Consider the following 25,101-nt stretch of genomic DNA (forward strand, 5'->3'; position numbering starts at 1 on the left):
GGACAGTGGGTCATGGACCTGGGATATGTTAGTCCTTGGTATGGTCAATCAATAGGTCAGACAGGGTAGCCAACACTGGCCAGTGACAGGGTTTCTTCCCTTTCCAACACAACCAGACCTCCACCTTCACCTCCACCCACAGTTGGCCCTGAGTCTTATGGCTGCCCTCCATGTCCTTGGGCCGTTTTGTGCTAAGGTTATGGTTGTTACAATTGATTGCATTCAAAATGGTGCCCAATGTGAAAACCCTCTGAGTGCACCCACTGGTCAATGCACTGGGCTCCTCAGAACTTTCCAGGAAAAATATTTCTATTTTTTGAGGACCATTTTTGCTAGGTATCCATTAGGAATAAATTGTACAGAAAGAAGTTGTGTCTTTGAGAGGCCTTCCACTGGAAGTCATAGGCAAGTAGGCAACATGCCTGACAGATCAGAGCCTTTCCTGTGGGCTGGGAGGGTATGGGGGCCAGGGGTGTAGGAGGAGGGCAGGTAGGGAATAGAGGGGGTTAGTGCCTTAACGTCATTCGGACATTGTTGGTGATGGCGATATTGTTGCAAGAGGTTTCTTCCCTCTCTAAGCAACTAAAAGAGAAGCTCCAGGAGGGAAACCATGCCCAGGAGAAGTAGCAAACCCTGAAGAAGCCATCCAGAAAGCCTTGCTTCTAGATCCTACAGGGGGCATCAGCAACTTTGAAAACACCAATAAAGCCACCTTAGACATTTTGACTGCACATGCTGCAACAAGGGATGGTTCAAAGTTATCAGGACCTATGTTCAATTTCCTAGTGTTCACAATTTGGGACACCCTCAGAACTGTAGTCATGTCACCAGTCCTGGCATTCAGTGGCAGCTCCCAGTTAGCATGCCTTAGTTGTGTTTTTTGACTGGGACAAAGCTCAATGCTGATGGTAAGGAATAAAACCAAGTCCCGTTGAAAAGCCTCACTCAATATTCCAACACCAGATTTCTGACATACCTATTTTGACATGCAGTCCAGAGAACTCATCCATTACCCTTGCAGCTACTGAGATGCAGTCAAGGAACACGCTTATACCTGAGTTTCGTTGCTGGTGAAGGGGAAAGGATTTGTAAAGGCAATGGTCAACACTCAAGGGCAGTGGTGTTTGATCAGACTGGAGAAGCTCGGGCTTTCTCACCTCAAGACAGTAGATATTCTGAGACAGCGTCATCTCTGCGGTAGGGACTGTCCCCAACACTGTAAGGCAGTGAACAGCATTCCTGATATCTACTCATAATACTTGAGGGACTCCTCTCTCCTACCTCTGAGAACGCAAAATGTCCTTCATCATCACAGCTATCCACTAGACGCATAAGCAGGAAAAGCTGAGAACTGCCTGGCCCGACAAACCTAAGGGAACGGTTGGTTCTGGGAGACAGCCATGGATTGTAAGCTTCAGTGTTATCCAGGGCCTGGTAAGAGGCTATTATCCTTTAGAACCATATATGAGTGAAGATACAAGTGACTTATTGGATACCTGTTTCAAGTGACATAGTAAGGGTAAGTGGAGCTATCAGCTCTCTGCCAGGGCCTTCCTAGATACAGCAGCAGAAGGCAATGGGTCCTTTGGGTAGAGTCTCCTCAAGTGCTCTTTTCCTAGACACAGTGACAGCCTTCTTGCACTCTGTGGCCAGCCTAGTGAATTTAGGTCAACTTCCCACTATTAAAATTAACGCTTTTCCTTCATGCCTTTTCATGCTCTAGTCGTTTTACCCTTGGGGATGCGCCAGGGGCCTCTGAACTGTATTCTCATCCCCACACAGCTATCAGCTCCAGAGCAGTGGCAACCTTCACCAAGGTTATCTCAGCTGGCCTGGCTTCAGCCACCCACCTTGAGATCACAAAACCGTGAAGACCCAGGTCCCTGGTACATCAGAAACAAAGAGCAGCCAAAACAAAACAAAACAAAACAAGACAAAACAAAACAAAACAAAACCAAACCCAAAACCCAACAACAAAACAACAAAAACAAAGTGCACACCAACTTACCCTGCATGAGTGAGCCTGAAGCCCTCAGGAACGGCTACCTACCTACCATTCAGCTTTCATTCTGTCATATTACCATTGGCTTTGAGAAATGCAAATAATAAGGAAAAGAGATTAAACAAAAAAGAAAAAATAGCACAAAATCCCTCTAAAGGGAGTAATAGGAAGAGGGAGTAGATAACCTTTCCCCTCTTCTCTTTTTTGAGCTTCAATTTTTCAGCAATATGTATATATCATATATTCATATCTGGGACAAAATAATTACTAGTATTGCAGCTAAAAATCATAAATGATAATTATGGGGACATTATAAAATGAAAGGAAGGAATCTTCTCTTCATGTCTGACAGTGAACACTGAATATCCACAAGGAGATAAATGACCCACCTTGGCTGGTATCTGCAGAGGTCCCCACTAAACTGCAAGTGACAATAGGCAGGCATGTCCAACCACTCAGTGTTTTGATGGGATGCTGTCATCATTTACAAAGGTCACGTTCAAAGCCACAGAACACAGTTTCAAAACTGACTTGCAAATATAAGTCTCATACTATTTTAAATGAGTTTATGGTTGTTTTGTTTGTTTGTTTGTTTGACTAGGCCACATTGATAGCTACTCTTTGACACATGCTGTCCACAAACTACTGCTCAGATACACCTGTAGGGAGGTGTCTGCTTAGATGTCAAAGAGCTTGTGAAAAAGACACTTTGCTTCCCCTATAAATTCCTCCATGTAAACTGTAGACTGTAACTCAGCATCTGGGATGCACAAGGCCCTGGATCCCAATCCATTTTGTGACAGACACCCTTCTTTCCATTGACAAAGGGCGAAAGATCCACCAAGAGCCCGAATCCATCAACCATGACAGCAGAAGCAATAATGGCAGTCGTCCAATAGCACATGCAACAGCCGGGAGACGTTAGTGATTGGGAATAGACAAAGCAGACACCAGGCACTTAGGCTTCAGTAAGCCGAGGGAAGAATAGTTCTGCCATTCAGAAAAGCAAGAAATCAGCGCTAAGCGTTACTTACCACTGTGAGCTTTTTTGTAAAAGCATGGGGGCTTTTATTTACCGTACTAGAAATGAGTTTGGTGTCAGGAGCTTAAGACAAAACAAAATCCTAACAAAATTATGTATAAGAATTATGTCTTCCAGGGAAAATTACTCAAGGGTTACTGAAAAACTTTAGAATTCTGACTTAGTAATCTTAAACTCCATAAGAATTAACAAGTATAATTTACAAATGTAACACTAAAATGTATGTGCATATCTTGTTACTACTTTTTTTTGGAAAAAGAAAAATAATAAGCAAGCATCAATATTTTTGACACAATTTAAGATTACCAATTTATAAAAAGGAAAAATAATGGTAACAACCATAGCCAAAAACCTAGTGAAGTGCCCATAGTTGGTTCACGGACTAACATTATTAAATACTCAGTTTAATATCTATAGTCAACATCAAGTAGACGATGTTGGACACAGGATTTAAGTGCAATAAGAGGCAATAGGCTAAAGGAAAATTACATCCAGCCAAAACTTAAAAACCCTGCAATTAGTTGAGGATCTGATCAGAAAACACCATGGTCCAGCACTGCTTGAGCTAGGATGGGCTGTCACTCCACAGGTCTTGGTAATGGAGTCAAGTCATGTGAGCAGCAACACAGAAGAACCCATGAGAAAAACTGTGGTGGGGGCAATTAAATTAAGCATCTTCAGAATCCAAAATGAACTTTTAAAATGTACTTTCTTGAAATAAAAATATTTAGGTATCCAATTGGTAAAAGGCTATTTCTAGTACACTGGTAGATAAAAGGATCCCGGCCTTGGGTTAGCGTCAGTGGCACCTGCTTTGCTGGCACACCCACACTTACGTCTGTGATAGTGTTCAGAGCTGTGTCTGCCCCGATGCTGAAATCGGAACCCGGCACATTGTTGGAGACAGTAGCAGGAACCATAATCATGGGGACACAGAACGCCTCATGTTTCTCCCGGGCAGCTGCCAGCTCTAGGAGTCCTAGGTAGGCCTGTCAGATAAGTCTGTGTGATTGCAAGGCTAGGGGAGGGAGAGAGGGGCGTGAACAGCATGTGGCCAGGAGCGAGCAAGCACGGGGAGTACACAGTGCACAGGGTACACGGTGAGGAGAGCGGGTACCACTAGAAGAACCAACACAGAATTGTTACGAGCAGAGACAAGGACGAGCAGCTTTCTGGGCATCAAGGGGAGAAGAGGTATTAGCATACAGGACTAAGATTAACTCTCTCATAATTTTGAGTCTGGTTTTGTGAAGTTCTTATCTTTCTTTTGGTAAATTCTCTACAATTTCTATGACTTTCGTCCCCATCGAATAGGATGTAATTAAGGACTATATAAATCCAACATATGACGTTTAAAAAGAAAAAAAGTCCGAAGAGAAACATTAACCATATAACCTCCTTCCTTTCAAAATCAGCAGTATATCTCAAATGGCAAATATTGGATTTTATCTACAGACTGATAACAAATGAGAAAACATCAAATGGAGTTTCAGCAGAATAGACAATGTACTGGGTTAATTTATCAGAATTGAGCTAGTCTTGTGCTACATCTTGATACCCTGCTATTCTGTATTTCAGGACAATGGGTTTGTGTATTAAAACCCCAGTTCCTGAGGAATAGACATTAAAATAGGGTATATGTGATGCAAACATAGGGCTACCAATCACACCTCCAGAAGCAACAAGCAGGGAGACAGACACACACTAACGTACCTCAAATCCTCCAATGATCAGAAGGGCATTGATGCTATGGGAATGCATCTGTTCTGCGATCTTCTCCAAGTACTTTCCAGGTAGGGTCCTGAAGACGGACAGACAGACAGAGAGACAGACCAAGAGGTGAGAGTATACCCACAAGCTGCCAAACTTCTTGGAATTCATTCTTCCCACCACTGGGGGCTCTTCTCCCACCTTCCACCCATATCTCAATTCTGTAGCATGAAAGGTGCTGTTGGCAGTGGAGCTACTTTTTTGTGCCTCCATGGCTGACAGCACCAGGACAGTAGAGTCCTGGGAAATGATTGCTTAAGGAAGGACTGGCAAGGTATGATGTCCCAAAAGAGCATTTTTCAAAAGTAGGGGGACAGGGAACCTAGCTCAATGGTTGCTCTAAGTTCAATCCATAGCACTGTAATAGATTAAAATGAGCAGGGAGACAAACAGAACAAAGCCATCCAGAAGAATGATGTGGCCGTGGACACCGGAAATTCCAACATCCACTGAGTTGAAGACCAGCCTGGGCTACAAGGATCATAGTGAATTCCAGAGCAGCGAGCTACAGAATGATCTTTCTCAAAAAGGCCAAAAAGAATTGTACTGGCTCACAAGAAAAAGAAAATACTTACTAGCTTACAGTTATTAAGTGTAGTCATTTACTCTTAGAAATTTCCATTTTCCAAATTACATGCCTTTGGATATATGCACATGTGTATATGTGTGTATGTATATGTTTTACAATGTATTTAATATATTTATGTGTGTATAAGTAATATATATTAAATAATACAATATTAAGTATATAGAACCTATATGTAATACACACACACACACACACACATTCCACACTGCTCAGAGCAATGCCCAGGTTGCCTTCCATAAATAAAGCATACCTGGGCCTGCAGCTGGGCTGACTCTCTGCAGAGGCCTAGGGAGTCTGTCTGCATAATCACCCGTCTACAGAGGCTTTGCCATCCAGAGCACCAACACCATGGCACAGAGAAGCAATCTAGAAGCCTGGGGAAGCCACCCTGGGGAATCCCCATCTGTCTATCTGGCACTACAAGCCTTGATACTGAGACAAGCAGAAAAGTTGATTTGATTCTTCTCAGACATTAGCCACAGTGACATAAGAGCCCAAAACCCTAAAAATTGCTTCCCTTCCATATGACAGATGCAAGGTACAGTAGTGGCTGGTGTTGATTCTTGCATCCTGGAAATCACCAAAACTCTGAAACAGTAAACCAGTCCCAATTAAATGTCCGCTTTTATAAAAGTTGCTGTGGTCACCGTGTCTTTTCAAGGAAATGGAAACCTTCGTAACCATCACTCATTCTTACGACCAGAGTGAGACAAAAGCTTTTCACATATTGTTTTGCTCTTCAAACAGATGGAAATAGGGAATTAATGGGGGAGAAAGGGTCACAAGGTACTGAACTTCTGTTTAAGTATGGGGGATTAAACCTGAGGCCTCAGGGCTGCTAGGCAAATACTCTAACCACTGAGCTACATGTCCACACTACTCTCCCCTCTCTTTCCGAGCACTGAGGTTCATTCTCAGCTCCCTCAAATACATCTGAGGTTCCTGGGACAATGGCAGACAGGTGTCCCTGCTTCATTAGGAATTCATTACAGAAAAACCAGAATGTCTCTACATGCGGCCACTCTCTCTCTTGTTCCTCTCCCTCTTTCTTAAGAGCTGTAGGGTCACCAAGGAATTGGGAGCACTTGCTGCTCTTGCAGGGGACCGGGTTTTGGTCCCCAGAACCCACACGGCAGCTCACAACCACCTTTTAGTTCCAGCCCCAGGTGATCCAATGACCTCTCATGTAGTGTACAGACATACATACAGGCAAAACACCCATACCATACGCATAAAATGAAAATAAAATAAAAGGAGTTAAAATTTTAAATTTACCGCTTTGTCCCAAGAATGGATCCTCCTTGTCCAGTCCAACCTCCGACATCTGCCCAGCCGATTTCTTTGATCTAATGTTCAAGCACAGAGTCAGACAGCTGCAGTGAGGAAGAAAAGGCTCTGAAAACTGAAAACAGGGCTCTGCATGCTCACAGGCTGCGCTCCCACAGAGATGGGTAAGGCTGCATGTCGGATTCCAAACTAGTGCTGGCTCAGCCAAGCTATGACATGCCCTTCTAAGGTGACGCAAAATACTAAGCCTTAGGAGGAATACTCCTTCCCTGTCTGCAGGGGACACCCACTCCCTAACTCCAGACATGTGTCCTGGGTAGACACCTTAGCTGGCCAGGATCTCTCTCTAGTAAAGAAAATAAAAAAGAATACCATGTTTTAAAACTTGGCAATGGTTAAAATAATTTTTGCAAAAAAGACAAAGAAGAGAATAAAGGGAGAAACACAAATGCAGCTTTGCTAAGTAGATGAAGTTTAATCAACTGGAGGGCGATTCCCATGCTAGGTGAGGTATGGCTTAATTACAGAGCAGAACATGCTGGACCAGAAATCCAGGTCACAAGCTTCTGGTCATGAGAATTTTGGTGAACTTCTTACTATTAATGGATCCTGGTGGGATCTTTAGGAAAGTTACAGACATCCCCCAACCTGGCATCTCCAACTTCAGCTCCCCAGAGTTCCCGGAGAACTGGCACAGGCTCCATTTTCTTGACTCTATAAATTCCATTTCTAGACCTTTCATTTGGTCAACTGAAACACAATAGACAATGCCTAGCTTTTGTGTCATCAGCACATACATCGTGAACAAACTATATTGTCTTTATTGCCTCAGAATGGAGCCTGATCCTTGAAGGCATGTCATTATCTCCACAGCTGCCTCTGACACTTCTTGCTGTAAAATGTTTTGACAGTCCATCTACTCTGCCTGCTTCCTGCCTCCACTAGGCACTGGAAAGAAGATGTACCAGCATGTGCTAGCCCCCTCCTTAAGAGCCTTCCATCTTACTTAGCCAGAAAATCAAATCCCTACAGATAACCTGGCTCTTGCTTTGTTCTCCCCTTCTGCTTCTTTCTTATATTCCTCCCTTCCCCTGGCTCTTATTAACCTAAAACATGGGCAGATCCAACCCCAAAGTCTTTGTATTATATCATCTGCCTGGAATGAACCAATGTCCTCTCTTGGTCCCCACTTACCCTATTAGTGGGAGATCGGCTTCCCATGAGCACCTGTGGTATGCAACTCATGCAGAGCCCCTGGGGCCTGTGACCTCTTGTAAAAATTGTCCCAGTTTATTTCACTTTCTTATAAATAAGCAACATGGTTTGTTAGTATAGTCTTACTGTTGTCACCTCCAAAATATAAAGTCTGCAGAGGTGGGGCTTTTAGTCTGTTTTGCTCACACGTGTAATTCCACAGGGTTACAAACTGACCAAGGCACTGAGCAGATATAGTAGAAAGTACGGCAGCTCTGGGTTCAGAGTACAGACATGCCTCAGCACCCTGTTTCAAATGCTCCATCATAAGAACTGTCACAAGTGAGCCAATACTTCTACTCCTCACGTCTCTCGTAAGAAAAAGATGGTAATAAGACCTTAGACATAGTGTGAGGTCAAAAGGATTAATATATGCGAATCACATGCGACAAAAGGAAAACAGTGACTGCTGCAGACCTCTGCTGGCCAATCGCTGCTCTTCTCTCAGTGCTGGGGCTAGGACCCAGAGCATTATAGTACTTTTTTTTTTTTTTTTAAGAATTAGAGTTGCTTTTTTTAAGGTTTTATTTCGCTGGTTTGTATGACATGCACTTTATCATCGGAACTTAACTGTGAGGTGAGCATCATTGGATTACTGTGCCTTTGGGCCTTTTGAGAAAATATGAAGATACAGGCCACCCTGAGCTTTATGTAATGGCTAAGAACTTAACTTAGGGCAGGGTTCCTTCCTAAGTGGAAGGTAACCCTTAACACTCAAATCAGTATTTGGTATAGTCCCACCACCAAGAATCGTGATTTAGTAGGTGCTGTGAGGGGAGGGTGGCCTCCCCAAATACAATAACATTTTAACATCCCTAGGACTCCTGGGAGACTCACTTGGCCATTGGCGAATCCTTCAAAGCCGTCATAGATTGCAAACATCTTGTGGCCGTCTGCAATCCCGACTCGAACAGCAGAGCGCACGGCTGCATTCATTCCGGCGGCGGGTGCCCCTACATTGATGACGGCTACATTGCAGTTGCTCTGAAAAGAGAACAGGGTAGTGCCAAGTCATCAGACGGGCACAAGCTCCCATCTGTTGCACATTTATAAGAGGTCATACTATGCCATGTTTTGCAGGAGGTGACCAGGTCAGGATCACAAAGGAGAGGTGAAGATAAATTTCCAGGGACCCACACTGGGGGAGGGGGGTACCTAGGCCACTCAGGAGACTGGGTCATTGATGGAAGCTGGCTACCTACCTTGACAATCTTCTCATCAGGCAGCTTAATGGCAAGACGCTTATAGGTGTTCAGGTTTCCCTCAAAACGCCTATAGAAAAGATGGCATTGTGGTTTTAGTTATGTGTGGTTTGTGAGATGCCTCTAGGGGCCAGAAGAGGGCCTCCGACTCCAGCAATTCTGAGGTCAGGCATATGGGTTCTGGGAACTGAACTAGGGGTTGTGTTTGTAACTGTTGAGCTTCAGCTCTGGACTCTTAAATTTGTATATTAAGACTAAGTCTCAATGAGCAAACAAGGACCTAAATTTCTAGTAATTTGAGTTTTTATTCCTGATAACTCACCTTCCTCGGAGTTTCACGGCTTCCTTAAATCTTCTTTCATCCATTGCCTTCTGTACATCCTGGGTCTTAAAAAAACAAAACAAAACAAAACAAAAAAAGAATCAAGCATTCAGTGCTCTGCAGCTGGACCTTCAATCTGACCCCACTGGGTTGTCAGTGGCCGCCAAGTTGACAGCTAACTAGGCGGCTGTGAGGTTAGAGCCCCCAAAGAAGAGGAGGTGACTCCTGCTGCTCGTGGATGGCCACAAGATCATAAAGATGACTTCCACAAAGGCAAAGTTCTTGGAAATGGGTCTCTTAAGAAAGTATCTGATTATTCCACAGTCTAGCTCAGATAAGGAAAACATAGCTAACTAGCTCATCACCTCACTGAAGACTGCAGAACTTAAGGATGCTTCATGGTGGCTGAGAGGAACAGGGATTAAGGCAGCCTCTGTGGCTGGTTATTAATGAAACCTCTGTGTGATGGTTTGAATATCCAGGCAAGATAACAGCACAAGTTGTTGTTATCCAGACAAACCTACTTTTCCACAGTAAACTCACAAGGGATGAGCAGTAAGCTCCAAGGAAAAGAAACACGTGGTTCAGGGTTCTAACCGTCTTAAGCCTAATCACCTCTCATACAGTTTCGGACACTTCCCTTGTCCTTCTCTCCCCAAGGATACACAGGAACACACATTCATCTTTGTGCACACAGCCACACGTAGCCACACATATGTACGCATACTGACTGTACTCCTGTTGGCTTCTGGGAATTAAGGTATTTTCAGCAAGTCCCTAGTCTGTCTGTCTCTGTCTCTGTCTCTGTCTCTCTCTCTCTCTCTGTTATTAAAAGAATATGTGACAGGGTCATTCAATAGCCTAAATATTACAACTTTTCATGAAAAAATAACTCAGGGAAATAAAAGTTATTAGCATTTTCTACTAAAGCAAACCCCACTGTCACCTCATCTACTCAAAAACTGAGTGGAAAAGTAGAATCCATTTTTCTTTCATCTCTCAGTAGACACTTTCGTCTACTGAGTGGGGCTATCTCAACCTTATTGGAATCTGCTCCCCAGTACCCTCATGGATCAGAATGTCCTCGGGGACAAAAGGCCAGAAAGTAACACTGGAGGATGGTAGGCCTGTCATGCCTACAGCACCAGTTCTAGGCAGGACCATTTTCCTGCACTTGGTCTTGCTGTTTCTGGTGTGCAGGCACTGCACGGGCCATCTATGACAATAGGTGCTCACTGAGTCTAAAGCAGTCCACACAGAGTGGAGCACCCACCCACTTGTTCCCACAGGTGGTCCATCCAATGTCCGTGGCGACCCAGCACCTGAGCTCACCATTTCCACACACTCCATCAGTGGCAGGCGCACGGCTTGGTTTCCTCTTAGTGACACGACACAGGCTGGGGTCTCGGGAGTAGCTTCCAGCAAGGCAATGACAGCCTCCACTCCCATACGGCTGGCCTGCAAATGATAATTGCAACCACTAAGAGATAGCCAACTCCTCATTCTATGCACAAGAGACACCATGTGCATAGCCGGAGACCACCCCAGAGTTCACACTCTGCCTGCTTTCTATGCTGTAAAACAATGATTCAGTCAGGGGCTATCCTGTTCTGCCATGGATATCCCCACTCACCTCTGTAACAGCAAGATTATAACTCTAGTAAGAACTGCCAGGCAATATGAGAATTTAGGGTTTGGACTCAGGATGCCTGCTGTCCTCTTGGGTTAGTTTCTGGAAGCTTGCACTTGGGATACCACGTTCCTACCTCCTGGGTTTTACTCTCCTGGCACCCATGTCTTCCACATCAGTAGGCAAACTGGCTTCCCACATCAGCTGTGACCTCAGCCCGGGAAATCAATCTACTTCAGTAAGTCTCAAAGGACGTTTAAATAAGGACATGGGCCACTAGCATCTCCAGAGATGAGCCCTCTGGTCAGCTTCCACAATAAATGAGTGCTTCTAAACATCTTTTGAAAGGACCTCATAAGAATGTCTAGTAATTTCAATCTCCACTTACCAAAATCCTGTCAAATGCAGATGGGGTCCCTCCTCGTTGGACATGCCCAAGGATGGTGACCCGGGTGTCAAATCCCAAATTCTTCACTACAAGCTATGGAGAAAATGTCCATCAGAAAATATACAGCTGAACAGACCACAGTGAGGCTATACCAGCCCCATAAGGTCCTGATACTGAGCAGAGGGTCCTCTATTCTGCCTTCAGAGCTATAAATGTTAAAACTGATAGTGACTTCATTTCTCCTGTGGGAACAGCTACCTTCAAACCTAAAATCTATTTTTCCAAAAAAAAATGCTTTCATTGTCAAGTAGAAGCTTTTTGATATTGCTGCTATTTGTTTTGATTTGGCTTTAGGTTACTGGAAACAGTGCAACATAGGCCAGGTTGGTCTTGACTTTATAATCCTGCTGTGTCAGCATCCTGAGTTTGGAGGTTATACACAGGAGTCAGAATCACCACGCCCTCAGACTACTTACTAAAGATAACATCTTTATCGTTCCGTTGTGTTTCGTTGTGTTTTGTTTTTTTTGAGACAGGGTTTCTCTGTATAGTCCTGGCTGTCCTGGAACTCACTCTGTAGACCAGGCTGGCCTCAAACTCAGAAATCCACCAGCCTCTGCCTCCCGAGTGCTGGGATTAAAGGCATGTGCCACCAAGACCGGCGATCTCTATCTTCTAGCAAGCAGATAAAAGTAACACTGACTTTGCTACAGAAATGCTATTTCAAGTAGTAGTATTTAAAGTATTATTTATATTACTATTATCTCCCTTCATGATGCACAACTCTGCTAGGAAGAGAAGAACCCAGAAAACCTAGCCCTATGCCAACAGCAATACTGGCTGGTGATCTACAGAGTCTATGAATCTCCTAGGGACTATCTGATCCCCGGTATATATAATAGTGTCACTTATACCCATCTGTGCACATTTCTTGGTCCAATGTTGGTAGAGTTCATCTTTTATTTTAGAATTTTATTTTACTGAGAAAGAAAACCTCTGCCCTGCTTTTATAAAGACATATCAGTAACTACTGTTAATATCTTTCACTGGCTCCGGTTGATGAATTCATGCTGAGGTGCAGATCTGGTGCTGGAGTCATTAATAAGTAAACTTGGCTCATTAAGTAACCATAACTAAACAATGATAAGGAAATCAGCTTGTAGAGCTATGGGTGCGGCTCGGCTCAATGGTAAAAGCGCTTGCCAGGCACATGGGCTCCTGGGTTCTAGTCCTCAGCACTGCAAGAGACGATGAACAAGGCATTGTATGATTGTATGGTGGTTACACTTTAAATACTAACAATTTTGAGGAGGGAGCAAGAGAATGGCCAGTTTGAGGCCAGCACAGGCTACTTAGCAAGAAGAAGAAGAAAAAAAAAAGTAAAAAACTAAACCTTGTAAAACTAGATTAGTAATGTCTGAGGGTCCTGACTCAGGGCTGAAACCACACAGCCTAGCTGCTGCTTTGTGATTTCCTCAGTCATTCTGCAATCCTCGTGAACACGGCAGAGTCCTGTAGAGACTGGTCAGCGTAAGTCAGAAGGAGTAGCAGAGCAGTAGCCTGCCAGACCCTGCCCTACCTCAGGGCTGTGAGGAGGCAGTGACTCATTGCCAAGTAGGCAGTTTTATTGGTGAGAATGTCATTCAGTTGATGCTCCAGGTTAGAAGGAAGGCAGAGGGGAAACTGGGCATCCATCACCTTGTCTATTGTTCCAAATAGAGAGGGCCTCAGAATGTGCTGGCTGCCAAGTAGTCAACATTCCTCACCTTCTGTGCAGATCTTGCTTAACAAACGGTCCTTTCTAACACAAGAACATCCTTATCCCCCCAACTGCCTCACTTCTATTGGTAGTCACAGCACTGTAAGGACCATTAAAGGCAAGACATAAGAAATTCTGGCTGTCCAGATGCTGCTAAGCTTCATATTCCCAGTGCTTTGAAAGTGCTTTGAAACTCTAAGTTCAATTCCTGTCAGCCATGCTGACTGACAACTCATACATCCATCTTAGCTTACGTCCTTGATTTTCTCAGAGGTGATTGGCTTATTTTGCAAGTCGATTGCTCCTTCAGACACAATGATGATATTCAGCCTCTTTTTTCGGGCACGGTTCTAAGGAGACAGAAAATTAAGATGCCTAAAATTGGTAGTCGTTTTTTCAATGACAGCAAACCCAGGGGAATGTGTCCTAACCATTGCCTAACTTGGGAATATGTCTCAGTAACCACAAAGGTAGGTGAAAGGTGCCTTTGCAAGGTCGGAGAGGGTTTGTAGGCTAGGTGACATTACAAGCACATATGAGCCCTTGGTTCCAGTTAGCCTGGGTTAAAGTATGGTGTATAGACACCTTGATTATAGTGAGCCCCACAACAGCAAGCAAACAGAGGCTGGACTTTCCCAGTTTAGCCTACAGAACCACGTTGTCTGTTCCCTTTATGCTAGAGCTCTTTCCAGTCTCTGCATGGACCTCCCTTGACTCCTTCGCATGAGGTCAACAACCCACCCCCCATCATGTTAGATAACACTGCACACAGGCCTAGGTAGCAGGCAGGTAGGCAATGGATAAGAAATCAACAAAAGGTACAGGAAAGGCCTATACATAGATGGCTTTTCACCAGCCCATAGAACCATTGGTTGAGTATATGAGAGATGGAGCCCAGTGAAAGAAGATGAGGTACCTGGCAAAGTAGATATTATGACCCCATCCCCTCTCTTCATTTCCCCCATTGTTTTTCTATTTCTGGCCCCTATGAGGTAAATAGACATCCTCTGTACTGTAACCCTGTCATGATTCATGGTGCCATCACAGGTTTGACTAACTGTGGGCCAAAACCTCCAAGATCACGAGCCAAAATCAATGTTTCCTTGACCTTAGCTCAGATGTTTACCACAGAAATCTAAAAGACATACAGCCCATGCAAAGGATCTGAAATGCACACAGTTACCTTGACTTGCCAATTCACACTCTGGCACCCTGTCTTATGTACTTACACCCTGGTACAAACTGCCTTATATAAACTAAAGCAGCCACTCAAGGATACGATTAGCCTAAGGGTGCCTGGCAACCATATTATGGTGTAGGTTAGCTCCATGGATTTTCTTCCTATAAAATCCCAAACAAAATACCGTCCATTGGAAAAAGGTCAGTATGGTGGTCTGAATAATAATGGCCCTCAATGTATTTGAATTCTTGGCCCCTAGGGAGTGGCACTTGCTGGAGGTATGGCCTTGCTGGAGGAAGGGTGTCACTATAGGGGTGAGCTTTGAGGTCTTACATATGCTCAAGCTACATCCAGTACAGCACACGGTCTCCTTCTGCTGCCTGGAGATCAAGATGTAGAACTCTCAGCTTCTTCTCTAGCACCATGTCTACCTATATGCTACCATGTTTCCTACCATCTTAATGGACTAAACCTCTTAAACTGTAAGCCAGCCCTAACTAGATATGTTTTCTTTGTAAGGGTTGCCATAATCATGGAATGCCTTCACAGGAATAGAAACCCTAAGACAGTCAGTGATATGTGTGGGGCCCTGGCCATGCCTGAAGGGATACCAAGAAGAAGAAGGGATAGCAAGAAGAATGCTGATATAGATCAGAGGTACACAGATAATCAGGGTCATGAAGATTTGTTCTTGGTTATGACAGCTAGGAAATGTGCTTTGAAAAATGTGTACAGTGTGAAGAATGAAGAATTTGAAGAATAAGAAACACTGTCTTACAAGCATAAGGGTATGAGAAGTACTGGGTAATTACCTTAGCATTCCTTGATTGAGTACTAGAAATACAGTATCCATAAATATGGGGTGGCTAAATAGGTGTGCTTCAGCCACAAAGCACAGTATTCTGAAGTGGTTAAAAGACAAGGGAATCTGTGGCCAATAGTAATAGCCTTTGCTGCTTGTAAAGTACTTGCCCTTACAAACACAAGAAGCTGAATTTGACTGCCAGAACTATGCTTTTTAAGAAAGTATGGAAAGGCATCATGGACAAGCAAAAGCTTAAAGCTGGGTAAGTCAAGATAGGAGGTGGTACCCTGAGACTCACTGATCAGAAATTGTCTCCAAAGGAGAAAAAAGGTAGACAGTGCCTAAAGAAAAACACCCAAAGGTATTCTCTTCTTTGCTAATTGAGGTAAGATGGCTATGCCTACTGTGGGCAGTGATACCCCTGTGCAGGTCGGTCGGCCTGGCCTGCATGAGAAAGGTAGCTAAACACAATCCACAGCAAGCCAGTAAGCAGCATCCCTCAGTGGTTTCTGTCTCAATTCCTGGCTCCGGCTTCCTGCCTTAGCCTTTAGCCCTAGGTTCTCTAGGTGATGGACTATAAGCTAAAATAAACCCTTCTCTCCTCAAGTTCATTTTGGTCAGGGATTTATTATAGCAACAGAGAAACAAACTACAATTCCTTCATACACATGTGTATGTATACACACATCAACATAGATGCATGGACGCATGCACATATAAACAGTAGAATCCTCAGTGCATCTAAAAAGGAAGATAGGTACCATGGCCCTACCACTTAATGGGTGCCTCCAAGTTTAGAGTCTAGACTGAATTAATTGATCTACTAACCTTCACAAAATCACAAAGGAATATAATTTTCCCATGTAAGAGAGGACACCGAAAGGTGACATTATGTGGTCAAAGTCATTCTCATGGTGGTACAGCCAATGTCTACCTTTAAGGAATTCTGTAACGTTGCAACAGATATTTTTTCTTTTTTTTAGGATTCATTTATTTATTTCATGTATGTGAGTACACTGTAGCTGTCTTCAGACACACCAGAAGAGGGCATCAGATCCCCATTACAGATGTTTGTGAGCCAACATATGGTTGCTGGGAATTGAACTCAAGACCTCTGGAAGAGCAGTAATTGCTCTTAACTGCTGAGCTGTTTCTCCAGCCCCGATTTTTTTTTTCTTAAGCTAGTTAGTCTTCCAAAATATTGGGGGAAACTTCTTACAGCACTGTATTGGTGGCAAGTAAAAATAAAAAGACAGAAACAAAGATCGCAAAACATTCTGTCCTAACTCAGCCAAAACCTGGAGGATAAGAAGAACATGTATCCTAGTCTTGTCCTACCTCACAGCACAGTGTACAAAGTCTAGAATCTTAGAATGGGTTTTAGATGGGATTACACAAAGAAGTAGCCTTTAATCAATCTCAAGTGAGTATGTAGACACTGAATGACCGTTTTGAACATACAGACTGACTGTACACTTCCCGTCAGCCAAGCCTAACAGTTATCCCTATCCTTGAATCATTGTCCATGGATATGTGGTCTGTGACAATGTGACTGCCATCAGGCTGCAGGCAAGTCAGAAAGAGGACATAAGAGCACTAGACATGACTTCTAAGGAGAAAGAGACCACTGAAGTGACATCCTGTGTGGTGGTAATCTAGTCTTCTGGGTCATACACAAGCCCTAGGAAATGGGAATACTACATATCATCTCAAGGGGTCAGGTGTAGACAGCCTGTCTTAATTAGACACCTGAGGATATTGCTAATGTCCCACAGGTCAGAACCAAAGCAAAGGAAACTCCCTCCCAGAGGGAGGGCCATTTTGGTCATCTACCTCTATCTCTAGCTTATGTCAAGTTAAGATGTTGAGCTCCAAAGGAAGCTTGGGTTTTCTCACTGTTATAGAACTTTAACCAGTAGCCTTTCACATAGGTTTTTGTTTCAGCAAAACCTATTTGGTTCATGATGTGAATGCTTTTCCTACTTTGAGATGGTGACTTGAAAGCAACATTTTATTGCCCACACATATGCAGCCTTTTTTGCTGGCTCTAAATAAAATTGGTCTGTGACATAATGGTTACGCAATTTTCTTGTAGATCAGTTATAAAGATTGCTTCAAAAATAAAGGAAAGAAAAGTAACCTACACATGAAGATCTTTGCCCTGAAAGCTAAGCACAGTCTTAAAGAGGCCAATCCATACTGCCTTATGCCTTCATAGGGGAATATCCGCCCCACCCTAACAAGCAACTATGCTTTCAAAGACAACATATAACAAACTCCTGGCAGAGGAAGAGAGGAACATGGATCGAAATAATTAGGGAACGAAAGAGCCTAAAGTCCCCACACAATGAGGAAAGGAATGTCATAACACCTCATGCCTTATTTGGGGGCTCGGGGGGGAGGCAAGAGTTAAAAACAAGAGGCTGGCACATGTCTGTCTGAGTCCTGTGATGACTCAAATAGCAACCAAGAGTTTTCTCTGTAATCCTGACTTCATTTCACCACCATGATCTCATCTCACGGCACACAAGCCATTTAGAAGCAGAACTACTGTTTCGGATGGGAGGCATCAGTGGTTCCAGCTGTTTCTGCATGGCAACATCAGCCTACACCGGCAGATCCTTGCCAACAGGCTTGACCTTGTTTGTTTTTTGTTTTGTTTTGTTTTGTTTGATTTGGTTTTTTATAAGCAAATTATCGAGTATTTAAAGGAGCCATCCAGCTGGCCCACCCCCAAAAGGCCTTGTGGATCCTTACTCTAGCAACATAGCCAGATTTCAGTTACCTCTGAGAGTTTGAGGCACATATTTTCCTCCCAATCTTCCTCTGGTGGAGACTCCGGAAGGAACACCCAGTCGGCGCCGCAAGCCAAGGCGCTCACCAAGGCCAAGTAACTATAGGGACAAAAAGTAATAAATACACAGGAAGGAAAGAAGGAACCTGCTTGCAAGGCTCCACTTATGTACCACTTATGATCAGAGACAACCGTTGGCAGCTATGGCTCTTGATATCCCACAGGGGCTCTTCTGGGTCCTTTGAGACTGCCCCCTGTTGCAACATAAGGAGCAGAACACTCCTGTGAACTCCACTAAAGTTCATTCCTACCAGGAAGGTGTTGGCAGATACCTACCCACAGTGTCTCCCCATCACCTCCAGGACGAAGGTCCTCTGGTGGCTGGAAAAGGGGTAAAAGGTCACATGTTACCACTCACAGCAAGAAAAGTATGCTAGCAGCCCAGAGACAGAAAGCCTGCTTCTCAGCTTTGGCTGACACCAAGCTGTCAAAAGTTGCTAAGCTGACTCGTTTTCTACAAAAAGCAAGCTCCACTCTCTGGAAGGGTTTCAGAACTAAGGAATAATGGGGCTTCAATAGTAACTGCATTTGGCGGGGTGCTGGTTTTTGAAACATGCTCTCATATGCCCCACAGCTGACCTTGAACTCTGTGTAGCCAAGGGTATGTAACCTGGAACTTCTGGTTCTTCTGCCTCTGCATCCAGTTGCTAGGACTACAGGCATCTGCCACCATCTCCCGCTTATAGGGTACTGGAAATTGAACCTGGGCTTCCTGCATCCTAGGCGAGCACTATGCAGCTAAACTATACCCTCAGTATTGCTTCTACTTGCATATTTTACAACACCCTTCACTTGTTTCCTAAGACTACACTATACTTTTAAGGTGCTTTCCTAGGCCCCCTTCTAAAAGGCATCTATCTACTCTAAACTCAGTTGAATACTTCTTCTGAAAGCTAGGGGTTAGCTGGGATCACATCCAAGACCTGAGAACTTGAGAGGCCACGAACTTGGGAGTCTAGAAACAGCCAGTCTCATCTCCAGAGGGGAAAATAAAACCCCTCAGGCTGGCTGTGCCCAGTAAGCACACAAGTGTGACTGCTACAAAACAGCTCCATCAACACACAATGACTGTCATTCCTTGCAGTTGAAAGAGCCAAATGCTCTGAGCTGACCTTCCAGAGTCACAAAGCTCAATGGACACAGGCAGCTAAAAACTAGTCATGATACACAAAAGGGACCCACGAAGGCCCAGCTGCCCTCAAAAACACCTGTTCCAATGCTTCAAGCTTCAAGCTAGCCACTGACACAGTGAAAGGCACCTGTCCAGCTTACTATTTCACTTGATTTTCAGGGAAAGGCTTTTGGGAATTCTGTGGTTCTCTAGAAAGTTGTCGGCCATGCATCCTTGTGGGCCTAGATCACTGCAGATAAACTGTTAACGTTCTACTCACAGTCTGACTCACTGATACCTTGGAATCTCAATGGTGACGCTAGGATGTCTCACTCCACTAACAAGTATGCTACTAAGTCGCTCTCTCTTTGTCATTCCATGAGATGGCCTTTGGGGGACTCTAGATAATTATTTTGTTTCCTTGTGTTTTCTAGTTTTTCTCCCATAAGCACATTTAGAATAATACTAACATGGGATCTGCTGAGTGTTTCTGGAACCAGCAGTAATAGCCTGTTGGTGTCCTTACGTCCTTTTACCTCTGAGCAGTGGTCATGATGGCATCAACAACTTCAATAATTCGGTGCAGGGCTGAATCTGTACCAATGGTCATGTCTGTGCCACAGAAGTCATTGTCAATGGAGCCCACCATACCCACCACGTTGAGGTAGGAATACTTCTGCAATGTGTCGTTATCGATATCACCTGTATGGGAGACAAGAAGCACACCTCGGATCCAGGAAGAGACATGGTAAGGTCTCTTGCTGATGACATTTGATACAGAATTGGAATTATAATCAAAAGAGCTTTAAAGAGACAGGGCCAAGAGTTCACATAGAATCCTCAGACATTCTAAATAATACCAAAAGAAATTTAAATTAAGAGAGAGATAAAGCAGATCAGCAACTTTTAATTAAACTCTTATAACATATAGATTTAGAGACATCCTAGCTTATCAGCAGAAATACAACATGATGGCTAGAAATATGGATGTTGGCATCCAAGGGCCAGTATGCCCAAAGACGATAGTTACAGCAGCCTCTGGCTTCCCCTACGATCTGGGACTCTTCTCTTAGATGGGGGTGTACATGATTACTGTCATGAGTATTTTAAAGGCCTCCCAAGGAAAGGGGGTATTTCCTAGCACACAGTAGGGCTTACTGTCATTTCTGTTCTTATCTGGGATACAGATTTAAACTGTGTGTTACCAGATGATAGGAGGAAAAACAACAGCCACAATTTGGCTATGACTAAAAATGAAGCTGGAACTGGTGATACACACTTTGAAGGCCAAACTGGCAGGAGGCAGGTACAGGTAGATCTATGAGTTCAAATGCCAGTCTGGTCAATATAGTGAGACCACATCTCAGAAACTAAAATGAAATTAAAAAAAAAAAAGGCTCAAAAGTATGTATGTCCATGACAGTTATAAATAAAGTAACTGTTCCCCCCTCTCCCCCTTAAAGAAGGCACAATGTATTACTTCCCAAGCTCTTAAAAAGCACCAACAGAGAAACCTGAGGCAGGCTACTCAGAGAAAAGCACTAACAAGGGTGGAAACAGAAAGAGAAACATACCATTCCGAGCCAGCTCTTCCAAAAGTCCGCTCCACTCCTTCCGGAAGAGGTTGGCTCCCGTGAGACTTCCGTCCCCGCCGATCACGCACAGATTGGTTATGCCCAAGCGCGCCAAGTTACAGGCAGCTTTCAGGCGCCCTTCACGGCTGCGAAAGGCTTTGCAGCGCGCACTACCGATGATGGTCCCACCCTGGAAAGGACATAAATCATGCTCACTGACAGTAAGTCAGATGGATCGGCACAGGCAGTGAGCCATGATACCTGTAGAACTTTCCACGGGGTTTCCTCGTTTTCATCTCAGTTTCCTACCCTTAGTGGAAGTCCCTAAAGGAACACACTACCCTGATACCCGTGAAAGATGGATGTTATCATCCACTGAATGGAAAGAACAAGTGTGTACAGGGTCACTGCAGCCTCCCAGCTTCTTGGGGTCAAAGCTGTCCTGACAAGGGATGAACTGGCACTCCACTGGGCATCAGCCATGACCTGTAGCACAAACTTGTCCTGCCTCCGAATGATGGCCTGGCTCTCCCATGAGTCAGATTATTGAACCATCTGAAAGGTGTGTAATTTTGGTGACTTCACTTAAAAGCATAGTCCCAGTGTAGTTGTCCTCATGAAGGGTCCAGACTATATCAAAGAATGAGAGTTCACCTGTGCCTATTGGTAAATCTGTCGTTTCTGTTGTGTCACACAAGGGACGGCATCAGCTACAAGTCACCACTAGCTCCTCTAGCATTTTATGAAAGCTGCATCTTAAGAAAGCTTAAGTTCCATACCCAAGCTTCCAGGAGAAAGAAGTGATTTTCTATACAGCTTTTCAAAAAGTTAAGATCTTAGCCCAGTGCCAGCAGCGCTTGCCTTTAATTCCAGCGCTTGGGAGGCAGATGAAGGAGGATTTCTGAATTAAAGGCCAGCCTGATCTACAGAGTGAGTTTCAGGACAGCCAGGGTCACACAGAGGAACCCTGTCTTGAACCTTCCTTCCTACCCCTTCCCCAAAAGTTAAGATTTTAGAACAATAAGATTCGTTTAAACAGACAATGAATCAGTTTAGAAAAGTTGAGTCCATTCCCGAGACAACTGCTTCTGACTCGTGGGGTTTCCAGGCTGAACCATGCTACAGGCAGAGTCTCAATGCAGATGGCTCACTAGAAGCCCATTCTCCTCCTTGCATGCTAGAATTCATATGTCTAAAGCTCATTTATAAAGCTGTCAAATTTTACAATTTTACATGAAAATTACCACCATGTTATTGAGTGAAACCTTAGTTAGAAATTACTAATAAAGATGAAGTCAACTCAATACCTATACTGATCCTGGGGTTAACAGTGCCATTGCTAAGTGGGATAGGCCACATGCAACTGGACATGACAGAGGAGGGCCAGGGGTGGCAAGAGCCAAGTCCAGAGCAGAGCTGAGCCTGTTTTCTGAACCATCTGATAAAGACCAGTCAGAAGAACGTGTTACTGTTACAGTTGGGAGTGGAAGGGAGACCCAGGGACTCCAGAGTTGAATAGATACAGTGGGCAAAGCCTTAGGATGAAAACTACGAACAACCAACTTACAGATGCCATTCATAGATTTACACACACACATACCCTTTCAACCGCAGCAGTGTTTCCTATTTTCCTATCTCAATCATGACAGCAGGATGGGGATGTTCTGTGTTTAACAGTGTGCTTGTCTTGAAAGCATTACTCTTCCTAACTTTGAACTTCCCAAGCTGTTCGTCACTCTCTAGGTACGCAGCAAAGCTAAGTCATTCCCAGGTGCCGTCTCCGAGTCTTTGACATTTGCTAAAGTGCATATGCCCTTAGCACCTTCAGAATGAATTTGCTAATTTTACTTATATTAAAAAGTACTCAAGATGAGTCAAAGATTAATGCTTAGGTTTTAAAGCCTCAAGCAACAAATAAATAGCTTTGTATGAAGTCTTTTCTTTCTATGTCTTCTCTTTACTTCTCAATTAATTTGGACCCTCATTAAGCCAAAAGGTTCCAGGGATATAAGCAGCATAAGTTCCCTGGAAAGATTTTTTTTTTAAATCAAAGCAAGCAGCCATTTACAATTACCTCTTCCTTGTGCACAATACAGAAATTAGCTGTGTCTGCTTCAAGTTAGAACAGGGATGAAGTGTCCCAGTTAAATCCACAGCCCTAGGGGCTGCCAGTCAGAATCTTTCCCAGGCTTTGTTTTACTCTGTGCCAAGGGATATATAAAAACCCAGTGGGCACAGAGATTTACCGATGAGCACACAGTACCAGCAAACCAAATTAACCTCTACTACACTCATTTGCTCTGAAAAAAAAAAAAAAAACTTCCAGAAATACCACAATGAACAGTAGCTGAGGCTGAGACACCCAAGCTTGTATTGCAAAGATACTTCCTGAGTTAAGGTCATGTTTTAAGATGGAATAAAAGGGCTCGAAAGATGACTCAGTGGTTAAGACTGCTTGCTATATAATCATGGGGACCAGATCCTCAGATTCTAGCTACCATATATCAGGCTAGGTACTCCACAAACGGCTGTAATTACAGCTCCAAGAGACCCAACATCATCTTCTGACCTTTCTGGGCCCAGGCACACACATACGCCCATATACTCACATAGGCATGCACATACATACCTAAAGTAAAAATTAATTAAATGACACATCTTGTAGATTGAATCTGAACCCTTGGTCCTCAAGTAGGGACACTATGTAGGAGGACTGTAGCTGCTTTGAGACCAGGTGTATTCCACGTGGCTTGCTGGGGGAGAGCCTTGAAGGTGCCAACCATCCCAGCTTCTGGTCCAGCCCTCTGATTCTGATCTGCCAAGGCACTGAGAAGCCACTTGACAATCTCCCTCAGCCACAAGCTTGGCCACAAGCCACTATCCGCCATGTCCTGCACTGCTCAGCCTCTTAAGCCAGCCTGCTCTCCTGACTAGAAGGACCTACTGAACCATGAGCCACGCAAATCCTCCCTTGGGTTCCTTCAGTCAGATATTTGTCCCAGAGAAAGGAAAATAAGGAGTATGGTAAGAAATGAGTGTCCTCTGGCCTTATAACTAGTTTAAAACAGTAAACTAATTACAGTTTATTATTAGCTAGCAGGGATGGGAAGGTGTGTTAGAGCTTACTCAAACATCCAGTGTTTTAAATGAAAACAGAGACATTAATATAGAGAAACAGAGAGCAGCATGGCACCTACCACTTGCAGAATGCTGGAGACACAGTCCCATTTGGCTTCCACAATATTGGAGCCTCCATCCACCAAGCCTTGGTAACCCTGGATGAGGAAAAAAATAAACATCTATTTAAAGAGAGGCTAGGCTTTACTGTACATTAATAACCCACAAATTATAAAACAGAAACACAATGACAATGAACCTAGTTTTTAAACTGACTTTTAGAAGACAATGCAAAGCAAGTGCTAGATAAAAGTATTTAGCCATAGTAATCAATCAACCAATTAATCAATCAAAACCAAAAAGCAAACATTTCTACAATGAGCTCAGGAAAGGAAGGGAAGGAACAGATAGAACAGAAGCCTCAGTGCACCCTGGGTCCATGTGTCAGGTCCTGCTCCCCATGATGATGAAGCAGATTCTACGTAGGGTGCAGTGTCTTCATCCAAACTCATAAGCTGCTGAGCCAGAGGGAACACAGTGAAGGATGTGGCAGCCAGGGCCTCAGCCGAGACTCCACAGCTCTCCGTGAAGAGCAGGACAAAGGGTTGCACTCACCAAAGGCTTTGGCACAACATAACATGAAGACATGTCAAGCTCCCTCCCAAGGCTCATTGTGATAAGGTCTGCATTCAGTGGTAGGGTAACTAAAAGACCCAAAGCAAGAATGTGGTCCCAACTTGCACACTGGAGAAGAGGACCAGCCCGAAGTCCACAAGCATCCTGAGATTGTCTCGGGGCTGGAACAGGTAAACCTTTCCTGGCATCAATGTCCGGCAGCATCCACACTCCCCCCAAAGCCACTACAGGCCGCTTGACTACTTAACTATGCCACACAGTGAACAGAAATGGTCCCTTTCCTCTTATTCTTTTAACTTAAATGCTGGGTTCCGTCTGTTTGTTGAGACAAGATCTCACATACTCCAGACTGGCCCTGAATTTACTGTGCAGCTGAAGGTGACCTTGAACTTCTGTTTCCTCTACCTCTACCTCCTATGAGCTAGAGTTACATGTGTGCACTGCACTGGCACACCCAGTTTTATTTGGTGCTAAGGGATTAAAGTCAGGACTTCCTATGTGTCAGGCAAGCATTCTACCAAGTATCCTACATACAGCCTCAGATACTGATTTGATACTCTAAAAATTATTTGTGTTTTT

At 44.0% G+C, this 25,101-nt stretch overlaps 1 protein-coding gene across 2 annotated transcripts in view; it reads right to left on the reverse strand.

Annotated features, from left to right (window-relative positions):
- Pfkp (phosphofructokinase, platelet) overlaps nt 1-25,101 on the reverse strand; it is a 62,571-nt gene that overhangs the window by 13,306 nt on the left and 24,164 nt on the right. Inside the window, exons 3-16 of one of the 2 annotated variants that reach the window (XM_021180122.2) lie at nt 23,967-24,044; nt 20,770-20,959; nt 19,732-19,897; nt 18,361-18,405; nt 18,016-18,124; nt 13,500-13,595; nt 11,487-11,579; nt 10,801-10,926; nt 9,469-9,533; nt 9,147-9,216; nt 8,782-8,928; nt 6,679-6,749; nt 4,758-4,845; nt 3,881-4,033 (exon numbers count right to left, since the gene is read on the reverse strand). In XM_021180122.2, coding sequence (XP_021035781.1) covers nt 3,881-4,033; nt 4,758-4,845; nt 6,679-6,749; nt 8,782-8,928; nt 9,147-9,216; nt 9,469-9,533; nt 10,801-10,926; nt 11,487-11,579; nt 13,500-13,595; nt 18,016-18,124; nt 18,361-18,405; nt 19,732-19,897; nt 20,770-20,959; nt 23,967-24,044 — 1,497 coding nt within the window. The remainder of the gene's footprint in view (nt 1-3,880; nt 4,034-4,757; nt 4,846-6,678; nt 6,750-8,781; nt 8,929-9,146; nt 9,217-9,468; nt 9,534-10,800; nt 10,927-11,486; nt 11,580-13,499; nt 13,596-18,015; nt 18,125-18,360; nt 18,406-19,731; nt 19,898-20,769; nt 20,960-23,966; nt 24,045-25,101) is intronic. The other variant, XM_021180123.2, reaches the window with a different exon arrangement.

Source organism: Mus caroli, chromosome 13 (assembly GCF_900094665.2).
Source record: "Mus caroli chromosome 13, CAROLI_EIJ_v1.1, whole genome shotgun sequence".
In the NCBI taxonomy this organism is placed as follows: domain Eukaryota; kingdom Metazoa; phylum Chordata; class Mammalia; order Rodentia; family Muridae; genus Mus; species Mus caroli.